Source organism: Etheostoma cragini, chromosome 23 (assembly GCF_013103735.1).
Source record: "Etheostoma cragini isolate CJK2018 chromosome 23, CSU_Ecrag_1.0, whole genome shotgun sequence".
Lineage (NCBI taxonomy): Eukaryota > Metazoa > Chordata > Actinopteri > Perciformes > Percidae > Etheostoma > Etheostoma cragini.
Window position 1 is genome coordinate 7,721,382 of NC_048429.1, and position 11,981 is coordinate 7,733,362.

The window sequence follows — 11,981 nt, forward strand, 5'->3', positions numbered from 1 at the left end:
CTAGTCGTCCCTTATCAACAGCCATTCAGCAGATTGAGCATGTTAAATCAATGGCAGAGGTAAACATGTTTTGCATCCACCGTTTCTTTTTCTTCTACCGCAGGGCAAAACAACAAACTAAAGCAAAGCAAAATCTGTTACTTTCCATCATACATAGTCTCTGTTTGTATTACAGGCATACAGCAAAACCGTTTAATCTGATTCACAGTGGTGTGGAATTTGTTTTGTTTTTTTCCACAATGTTCTTTGGATGACACATACAGACTTCTAACTAGTCATTTCCTTTCACAAAGGGCCAGAACATACAGCATATGCCTGAAAGTTTCCGGCTGGAAGTAGTAGTCTTTGAACCAATCCTGTCCCTGTTGCTTGTGTCCACACTTCGTCATACATTTAACATGATTTAAGCCCTGCAGTTTTTACCTTTGCTCTTGCTTGATATTACATACAGTAAGTGTAGTCAGTCAGTGGGACTGTTTCAAGGGTACAGGGTAGGGTTGCACCATATTAACAAAATCTGATATTGCGATATTGATTATGACTATTGCAATATCAATATACATTTTTACATTTTTTAAACATATGTGAAATTACAAAAGTGACAGAAAAACACATCAGAATAGATTCATAACAAATTATAAAGTTATAAGAAACACGTTTTCTTACAACACAAGGTTTATTTAAACTGTCATATGGACTGGTTCAACATGAATGGATAAATAATGACCATGTCTACAGAACAGGACATGTTTTACTGGTTGTACATTATACAATAAATAAAGAGAACAGGATACTTTTCTTTTGCTTCTCTTATTCGTTCCATTTTGTTGTATCTATCAGTTACTTTACTAACACTGTCTGTCAAAATATGCACACACGTGGTACGCTATGCAAATCTAAATCAAACACAACTAAGCCACAAAACCAATGGATGGGACAAAGCGCTGCACAAAATAAACTGAATATTGTAAACTTATTGCAACACTTTGAATTAATTAAAATAACGATATTGAGTCGATATATCTTGCATCCATAGATATAATATTCATCAATATATTGCGATAACGACATTGAGTCATATGGCACCCTGGACGGGTTTTCCCATTTCCCTGGTTGAAGTATTGTACCTTTGGGGCATGGTCTCGCCTGATGACAGGGCTAAACACGGGGTCAACCAGAAACTGGAGGGCATCGCCAATCCTCCTGGATCCACCCTCATAGGGGAGGTCTCTGATGGCTCTGAGTAAATCCTCCAGTGAGCTGTAGTCTGTCAAAGCAATCCGCATCCTGCAAGGAAAGGATTACCAGGAATCAAAAACTGTATTATAATGGAATACAAACATCGGTATATGTGTATGTTTGTTTGGTTTCTCTGATTATAGTTCCACGGACTCTTAACGTGAAAATGCTCTGTATAACACAAAAAAGAAGTCAATAAATCATTTGGTTTGAAACATGGTTAGTTTTTCGGATTATCACTCAACTGTCATAAAGTTGAAAAAAAGCTTGATGGTGATAAGTAAATTAGGTCTGTGCTGTTTTTTACTTTTGATATGTTGTTCCTGTGTTTATATTTGAGTTTTACCTTGGGAAATCCCCAAAGACAGTAACTCCAAAGCGGACCCCCTCAGTTCCCACCCATTTGTCCTGGAAGGAGGATACCATGGTTGAGATGAAGTCTTTGACATTGGAGAAGCTGGTCGGGCCCACACTCCATGACTCATCCACCAGAAACACTATGTCTGCCTGCACCACCGTTCTGCATTCTGAGGGGGAAAATTATGAATTAGTGTGAAATACATGATTAATCCAAAGTATCCAAAGTAAATCTTTTTTAAGGTTTAAGAGTACGGCTGGTAATTAAGCCGTAGAGCTATGTTTTCTTCCTACACAGACCACCAGGTGGCAGTCTTGTTCCACCGTGATGATATTTCTTCCTTTAAGTTGCTTCTGTTATGCGGCCAGAGCACCACACAAATCCCCATGAATTTTTAATGAGACACAAGTGAGCCAAAGAGACTATCAATATTCTTAGCACTCCAGCAATAAAACTTTAGTACAGCGATGAGGAACGCTTAGAATAATAAGGTAAACACACCCAAAATCAGGGTCAGTCCCCTCGCTCAAGCAAGGATTTAATATAAGGATCAGTGCGTTTGACAGGATTCAGATGCGTTTTAATAGTGAGTTAAAAAGCCAGACGGAAAAAAAGGTAACCTGATGCACTGACTACATGCATGCTCACACATACATAAGCTCTCGCAAATCGACTGCACACATTCCCTCATAGATTTACAGTACTGTACTATCAAACGCACACACTCCACACAGAAATCTGCTGCGTGTGCAAACCCTCTCTCAAGTCAATATTCTGGCATCACATATGCATAAACCACAGTGACGACAGCATTGATTAGGCTCATGAATAAGAGATAGGCACCACTGATTGTTCTGTAAGTGATAACTCAACTTCTCTGCTGTCCTCTATTTCATTATAGAGCTTTCCCGCCTCTATTATCTTGCCCTTCTTTCTTTGGCTGCAATCCCAGGATTCACTGGGGGAGACATATGTCTCCAGCCCATGGCGACCTTACATTATGTTCTCCCTCACACACCTGTACGTCTCTGGCCACACACCAAAGAAAAAAAATATTATATATTATTATCATTGGGAATAATATTTTCGAGCCTTCTCTGGTACTGAACTACTATTTCTGGTTGCATGGAAGCTTTAGTGTCATATATTTATCAATCGTGGATTCACTGATGCAAAGTAACAGGATACAGCAATGTTCATCCTCTCCATCCTAACTTGAGCCTACTATAGGCAGCCAACAACACTTGCATACACATGTTGCTATTCCATTTGTGTGGTACATGTTCTACTCCATAGATTGCTGTAAAAGCACATAAAACATAGTAGAGACTTTATTTAAGGAAGCCACTGGAGGCTGGTCTCTTTAGGACAGACACAGACTGAGGTGGAAAGCATGATACATTATCCAGACATTTGTCTGTCTGGGATGGCAAGTGAGAACCACATGCTAATGATAAGGAGAAAACACATGCTGAGGGATTAGGAATGGTTTTCTTGAAGGTTATCTATGCTGATATGTCAAAGGTTGTGTACACCTCTTAGACACCGTTGAGTAATGCTGTAGATGTAGCATATGCTGCAGAAGATTCTGCCAGGAAAGAAAATGCCTAAGAAATAATGATGCACTACTGCAATCCGTGTAAACAAAATCAAGAGAAAAGAGGAAAAAAAAAGCCGTCAGCTTTTAGATTTTATCCAGACATATGGATGTAAAAGTTCATCTTTTGAGAAGAAGAAAAAAGTAATTGCAGTAATTAACAAAGAAGCTACAATGTGTAGGACATAAATATTAAATTAAATGTGACAAATACACATTCTTTCCCCAAGGATCTGTTTGCAGTGATGCACAGTACCTGCCCCGTCAGTCAGTGGATGTAAACAAGTAAGTCAGTCTACTACTCTGCTCATAATGTTGTGCTAATAATTTGAATTAAATGCAGTCCATTATGTAGTGAAAAGACTATTGAAAGAACCACATAGCCTTTAAAAACCAGCTGGCTGCCAATTAGTTGATACCTGGGTCAACGAGAGGGACCGATTCTGCACTGGTTGCTGTTTATATGTTTTTTTTCCCAAATATCTTTGTGTCATCACTACTGTTTCATTACTTCATCAAATGTACTTTATTATTATAGTCAGCCATTATGTAATGTTTTAAAAAAGTAGGTTGTTTGATCTGATTTCATTAAAACAAACTCCATTTGATTCTTACGTAAAAAGATCATTTAGGTGGCTCAGAAACTTTTGCAGATTAGTAGTCTTGTGTGTCTTGCATTATTTTTCTCTATAGTACATCAAATAGCATGTTGACTGACTCTAAAGACCCCACCTCTTCTCTGGAGAGCATTCCTGCATCTTTCTGGGCTGCCTTACCTGCACCAAACAGCAGAATAAGAATGCTAGAGTCAGATATTTTACTTAGGAGTTAGTGGGGACCAACACGTGGATAAGAGTGAATATTGGGCCTACATTTGTTGGTTGGACAGAAACAAGGCTCAAGTGAATGCTGGCGCTGCTCCATGTCTGCTGGATGTGTAAATAAGTTAAGTAAATAACTTTTTAAGGTGCTAGATCAGTGTGGTGTTTATAGCTTAATTCCGCTGGCACCAAATAAAGTAATCAAGTTGTTATTGCCTACATGTTAAATGCCTATTACAGTATATTTACACATCCAACAGAAATGGAATATTCATCTGCAGTTGTGTTCATGGCCACTTGACAGTCAATTTGAGGGCTTTAAAAAACAAATCCCTTACCCAAAAGAGGCTAAAAAGCCCCATGGAGTTGTCGAGTTGAATGATAATTCTCTGAGGGTTCCTCACATGATTGCACACAGGCATTTGATCCATTGTTGATATAAACACATAAATTGATGAAGCTGTACGGTATCAGTCTGCTTAATAATTTGAAATCAACCCCTTCTCGTGTGTAATATGAAACAATAGGCCTGTCAGGGTTGCTACAGACAGTCTTATGATGTGATGTGACGAGATGCAAATTAACACTGGCAATCACAAACAATGATAACAGTTACAAGGGAGCAGTAACTTCAATAATGAGCCTGGACTATTTATATCATAATTCTGCCCAACAACTTTAACAATCACTTTCTGCCAACCACATTTCTGGTGGATACAAAAATCTAACTTTTGATTGGCTGATTGACCTCTGGCGACATCCAATAGCACCTGAGGTCAATGATCTGTATTGAGGGGATGGGCTTGACAGGCTGAAAGACAGAGTGCTGTACTTTACATGAGGCTAACAGATGTTTAAATTCCCCAAATAGAAACAGTCTGGAGTAGAAGTGGAGCTGGGTCAGTGTCTGGCCCTGTGTACCAACCCATGTGTGGAGATTTAAGGATGGAGCACTCGCACAGACTGCGTTCATTAAGATCCTGCCCTTGCTTTGGCCTGAGCATCCAAGTTAAATCATTCATAGAGCTGTGCACATTGCCAACTATCAAACATGTTGTGTTGATTTAGAATTAAGCAACTGATGGTGCCATAAGGCTGTATTTAACACTTATTAGACAGAATGGTTGAAAACCAGAACAAACAGGTGACTGAGGTATTGAGTCACTGACTGAAATCTTGTATAAATGAATGACTGATAAAAGTTAGAGAGTAGAAAAAGTAAAGAAAAAGCTACTTGGTGCTATATGGGTGGAAGAAAACAATAAGAAGTAGGAACATTAAGCAAATTATTGAATTGCATGTATTTGCATGTATGTGTTTTTGATCATTGGGTGTACAATAGGCAACCGTTACCTTCAGCTTGTGCTGTGATGCTTTGATGGGTAAGAGAAAGGGACAGTAGAAAGATCCACAAAGAAAAGCGGCACATCCTCTTCCTCTTCGATCACCTGCTCTTCCACCCAGTTCTTCTCTTCACAAATCCCTGTCTTGAATTCCACTTCACAAACATCAATTCCAAGTCTTCTTTCTTCTTATCTGAAAGTCGACGGATGACTAGAGAGAGAAAAAAAGTCATTAGAGGCACCCAAAGATAAAACCAAATCAGCCATTTTTAATTTGTAAAGGACTCTTGACTCTTCTTGAGTTATAGTTTTATTGCATACCTCCAGTGTTAAGTACAATTATGTACAAGGAAGAAATTCTTGTTACCGAGTTTTGACCTGGGCGGCAGACTTTCTGCCTGATAACACATAATACAATGTACATGTCAATGTTTCATGTCATGTCAATAAAACTCAAATGACACTTGGCTGTGTGCAACTGAATTTCATCGATTACTATCTGCAATTACATGGAATTATCTTCACAATCAAAAATGAATCCACATTTTTTTCTTCAGTTATTGGTAAAAATGCAGTCCAGTGGTATATTAGGTCAGTATGATGTTGTCCTCGCTCCCATCGTTATGTGTACAGTCCCTGTGAACAATGTCCAATATGCTGTTCAATATAACACAGCTATTTAAATCAGCTATTGGGAAGTCTAAACATTAAAGGTTTTACCCCAATAATCAGTTTTGAAGGTCTCACATGGCAACCTGCAGGTTGACCTTGCCACTGTTGATACAGTTCATAAATGAAAAAAATAATCCTTTGACATCTCTTAGACTGAAATGAGTTATTTCTGAAGGTACCTGCATTTGCTCCATACAAACAAAGGCATAGCTATCCAATCCTCTAGGTGTTTACTGGCATTTTCTTGGTGGGATAGGCTAAGTTTAGAACAGGACCAAACAATAGTGAATAGGTATAATAGAACATTATGGTAGTTTTTACTGGAAAAAAAACAATTTTATAAACTAACTTCTTCTTAATTATAATTCTTATTAATTATATGTCTGCTATTAAGACCATGTATGATTTACAAATTTGTGTTGATAAGACCATATTCTTTTTACTTTTAGTTACTTAATTCTCTGAAATCATAAGGCCCAAAAATAAATAACTGCTGGGCTGGCTTCCCAACAGACAAACACATGATGTGTTAATACATGTGAAAAGCTAAAGCCGTAAATATGTAAATGTATTTTATGAGGAAGACAGATAAAGTGTCTCATCATGCATTACTGAAGAGCCGAATGCATCAAGACTTGAACCTGACCGTTCTGGGGTGCAATGCAATCTAGGGCTGCAATGCTTTAATTTATGCTACTTTTTAGTCAAACTTTGTGCTGCTGTATGAATAATCTCTTTGGACAGAGGACAAAACAGTATTTACTGGAAAACCTTAGGTTAAAGTAGCTTGAAGGGAAGAGATGCACATTCCACCACAGAATCAGTAAATTCAAGTGGCATGACAGTTTCAAGGAAGCTCTGTGGGATTCTACAGGTGCAAAAGATGGTCCACCAAACCTCTGGACAGTGTGCACCTGTCCCAGACTGAGGATTATCTAAACTCCCTGAGGGCTTGTAATGCCATGGAACTCACACTGCAGAGTTGATTATCTACAGAGCTAAGGCCAAGGCAGCATGGCTAAGCACTTCCGATGTGTGTGTGTGTGTGTGTGTGAGTTTGTGCGTGCGTGCCTGTGCGTGCACTTGGTCAAAATCTTTGAGTCCCATGGCAAATCTGCAATGACGGACACCGAGTGTGTCTAATTATAGTTTCCACCTGCCCTCTATTATATTTTGTGTATATGTGTGTGTTTCATTGTAGAACCACAACCTGGTGAGCCACCGTTGCAAATTTGTGGAAAAAAGGCACCATGTGAACTTTTTGCAATCCAAAATGTAATGATGTTTGCTTATAAATTATGTCTAACGCATGTTTTTTTTCTAAACTACATGTAAGGCACAATACACTCACACTATGCTTTCTTTTTACTTGATAAATGTCTTTGGCAGGGTTTTAAAGAAATGACGGGTAAAGGGCAGGAAAGAGGAGTCTCACTGGTGAATGCACAGTTGTTCTTCCCAGCAATCAAGATGAAGATAGAGTATTGGCTGTCCCAGAACAAATGGAGGTCCAGGCAGTAAAACTCAGGGATACAGAAAAACCTGCTGTTTGTCTTCCTTTACAGACAGTGGAACCTTCAGGTTAGCACGAAAGAGATTTTCTTAAAGGCTACGGCTTCAGACCTGGCATAGTACACAGAGCGGAGGAAATCAGTCCCTTTGAAACATTGCAGCTGCTTTAGCTTATTACCTAAAATTTTCATATGGAAGAATACTGCAATATGTAAGGTAATGTAGTATCTTTACGACATTTGTGCAGCTCAATGTTCCTCCTTGAATTCAGCTTACGTTTCGGGTGTTAAAAAACCTTTTCCAAAATGTGTACTAAGGACCGCAGTAATGTATCTACACAAAACGCTGCAATAAATTCAGTTAAGTGATTATGCACTGGCAAAGAAATCATGCAGTAGTAACATATTATCCTGTTTAAAATGTATAAACCTCCATCAGAGAGCAACACGTTCAACGCATTAACTGCGATCTGGGAAATGGTTCGTGCTCCTATGTTTTACATTAGCTTACTGACTCCCACACATCTGCACTAGGTGTGCACGTGTGCCTAAGTGTCTGTGAATGTGTATGCACTGTACGGGCATGGGGTTTTGCAAATCCACAAGCCTAACATCAAAGCAAAATCTGCATCCACTCAACTTCTATACATGAGATGAAAATATGACAGATTTCTTGTGGCTTTTGATCCATCAAGCTGTCTACAAATACATCAACACCTATGTTTCCTTATGAGAGCAACTATAAATTAATGTGATAAAACTATAAAAAAATCTATCTGAATTCTATAAAATTCCTAAGTGTGATTTCACCACTTGGTATGACAAAACCAGAATGGCTTAAGGCTGAATCGAGAAAGCTGGGTGAACTCTAAGTCACATGGCCCAAAAAAAACTACTCTCCCCCTTGCATACCAATGCAGATCTGTCTCTGCATGTATTTTCTTATAACTAAAGTGCAGAAAGGACAAATGTGTGTTTTGATGAATGACAGCGGATACAGAGTTATTGTCTATCCTACAGCAGGATAACGCAGTTTCAACTTGATGAAACAATTTGTGAAAGCTTTTTCTTTTGCTCTCATCATAGGTCAAAGGTGGCAGATGTTTCCTGAGGTAAGCAGTAACATGCAAAAATAAATAAGAACATAAAAGAACCTTGGAGTTAGCTTGACATGGATGTGTTTCTCAGTTCATCCAAATTATTTTGAAACAATTCAATGAACTTAAAACATGACCCACCCTTACAGAACTTACAGTAAGACTACAAATCTAGCCATGCTAGCAGCACCGGGGCACAGCAGCGTTTTGAGGTAAATGCTAACATCAGGATGCTAATATGCTGATATTTTGCAGATATAATGTAAACCATGTTCATCATCTTAGTTCAGTCTGAAGCATGCTAACATTTACTAATTAACATTACACAACAGAGGATGCTGGGAGTTAGAATTCAGTTAGTTTTGCAGGAATTTGGTCATCAACCTAAAGGGCAAATATTTGGTATGATGGTGGTGCTAGATTACTATGTGCAATTTCTTTTGCACATAGAATGGACCAAAGTGAAGGACTTCCCAACTGATAAAAAGACATCCAAAATGTGACCATCCAAATAGTCATGCTTCAACTCCCAGATCATTCCAGCAATGCCTCAAGAAATTCCTGCAATGTCTATGACCATAAGCCTGAGTCAAATACTCAGACAAAATGCTCCCAATGAACTTACACCGAAAAAAATCACAAGCACTTTGTCCAGCCATGCCAAGAAGAAACGTCTGTATTGTGTATCTAAGACCTTTAGTTTATCGCGGCCCTGAAAGGATTAAATAATGTTACAAAATAAAGTTTGTCTCTGGCCCTGATACTCCCCTTCTGTTTCATATCTCCTTTTATCACACACACACACACACACACACACACACACACACACACACACACACACACACACACACACACACACACACACAATCACACACTCTCTCTCTCTCTCTCTCTCTCTCTCTCTCTCACACACACACACTAACACACACACACACACTCAATCACACATCACATGCCCTGCAAGTCTAACTGCACATCAGCTAATGGCGTTTTCCACCTCAACACTTCACAGGATGAATTATCCCCATAGGGAAACTGGTAACAGTGAAAAAGCACACACAGCTCAGACCTACAAGGCATGATATTTGATGTCTTTGGTGCAATGAAATTACAATCCACAGGTAAAACACACACAAGCAAATAAGAGCACAATCAGCACACTGTCTTATTGTCACTTTGCATTTGCAGTCAGCCAACACAAACAAGTCTATGCATGGTAGGAAAACATCCCGTATTCATTTCACATAGATTTATCTCCTCACACCTCTCTTATAACAACCTGGTAGGATCTTATTATTCATGTTTACGTATGCACCAACGAACAATTGAACTTCCATGTAAGTACTCATAATAATGCAAATAATAATTTTGTGGTTCTGATGAATACATTAGAGCTGACAACTGTAAAATGCATATCTTGTTTAAATGCTCCTATTGAATTTGGAGGTGTACAAATGTTGCATTAACTCCTGCAGAGAAGCAGAGTGTTCATGCCAAAGACAAACACACACGTGCATGCATTCAGGACATCTGCACTGCATGGGCAGAGTGTGTATTTGTAAGCACATGTTCTTAGAATGAGTGGAATGGCACATTAACAGCAATTACTGTACCTTATCCCATAAAGGAAGTGAGACAACAATAAAATGGGCAAACAGCAAGCACTAATATCAGACAGAAATGCTGTTTAAGGGGAAATTGTATTGTAAAAAGCAGCAGTAAAGGCTCAGAACCAAAAGTGTTGGCCTTAATCCAGACACTTAGGCTGTAAAAAGGGTGTCTGGGCAGTTGAGAATTCTAAACTACCCAGTAAAGCTCCATATTTAAGTGCAGTTAAAGTAAAACAATTTGACTATAGCCCTAAAATGGGCCCACACAATCTCACTCACCAATGCAGACAAGTGAATCCCTATTATCCTCCGAATCCAGGTGACCTCTTCATGGTCGTCAGGGGAAAAAGAAAAAGGTGTTATCCAAGTCAGGGGACAAAAAAAGTCAAGAATTGATATTGAGACAATCGACTGAATGGTACATGAGAATCAATGCGCGTATCTGTATGTTTGAGTGTCTGAGTGAAAGAAGAGGTGGGTGTGTTTGAATGTGTGTAAAAAGTGAATGGATGGCAGAGAGTTTCTTTCCTGAGCTCTGCTGTAGCGCAGAAAAGTTTGGGAAGAGGGGTGGGGGTGAAGCTGCTGTAACCTGTTGGATCATAAAAAGAGAGAGAGAGAGAGACAGAAAGGGAGAGGTGGGGGGTTACTGATGAGTTTGACCTACTACTGTTCAACATTGCATGTGTGTAGTGCATGGAGACATAGACACACAGACAGCTAAGCTTTCACCGCAGGGTAACAGAATAAGCAGTTAAGTGAAACGATGTTAAGGACTTGGAGGTTAAGTCTGCCATCACCCACATACTGTAAGTTGAATCTGGCTTGAGTAACAAATGTGAAAATCCACCAATAACTGCCTCGACATACTTGTAGACAGCCCTTAAACAACCTCTGCAAATAGTGTTTGTTTATATTGGCTGTTTCACAGTGCAATAAAATATGTGGTGATTTATTAAACCACATTTGCACACTACATTTACACAACTTCCCCATTCATCCTAACACTAGATGTAATAAGACTTGATGTCATATACGCAAAATACCAGATGATAAAAGCACCAAAACGCAGCCAAGGAGCATGTGTTGTTGTATTTTCTACATACCTCTGTAGTCAAGGTTTGTATACTCACACACATACCAAATTAAAATAGTTTACAGAGCAAACAGCTTCTTCAAAAAGAAAAAAGGAACAAAATGATGAATCTGTCGGGTTTTACAAGCCACTCTCAGTTTGTGTGTGTCTCTCTGTGTTGAGGGGCAGCGGGTCACTTTTAATGATGGACCCTAGGAATGTGGTTACTAGTTTAATAGGGTTTAGCCGGGTGTCAGTCTTGACATCCTATAACTCAACACGCACACAAACACACACACACACACACACACACACACACACACACACACACACACACAAACACACACTCTTAGGCTGGGAAAGCTGGGTTTGGGTTCTGGCGGATATGAATAATAAAATGGAGTAGAGAAGTGAAGCACATGCAGTGATGCTATTGAAACACTCTACAGCATCCATTCCTAACTCTCATAGGGATACAGAATGACAATGTCTTATCTCAATTCACCTGTACAAAACCAACAAACAAACCTTCATAAGAATGCATATACTCTTAGCAAAGGAGCATTTTCATCAAGCGCATATAACGTTTGAGTGACTCACTGTGAATGTTACATCGGTATGTCAACGTGGTGTGTCGGTAGCAGTTCAGAGTAGGTCAAAC

At 39.1% G+C, this 11,981-nt stretch overlaps 1 protein-coding gene across 1 annotated transcript in view; it reads right to left on the reverse strand.

Annotated features, from left to right (window-relative positions):
- col7a1l (collagen type VII alpha 1-like) overlaps positions 1–10,772 on the reverse strand; it is a 55,249-nt gene extending 44,477 nt beyond the window's left edge. The window contains exons 1-4 of the mRNA XM_034864121.1: positions 10,528–10,772; positions 5,369–5,569; positions 1,586–1,766; positions 1,128–1,287 (exon numbers count right to left, since the gene is read on the reverse strand). Of these exons, the coding sequence (XP_034720012.1) occupies positions 1,128–1,287; positions 1,586–1,766; positions 5,369–5,444 (417 nt within the window). The 5' untranslated portion in view covers positions 5,445–5,569; positions 10,528–10,772. The remainder of the gene's footprint in view (positions 1–1,127; positions 1,288–1,585; positions 1,767–5,368; positions 5,570–10,527) is intronic.
- Between the last annotated feature and the right edge of the window lie 1,209 nt (positions 10,773–11,981).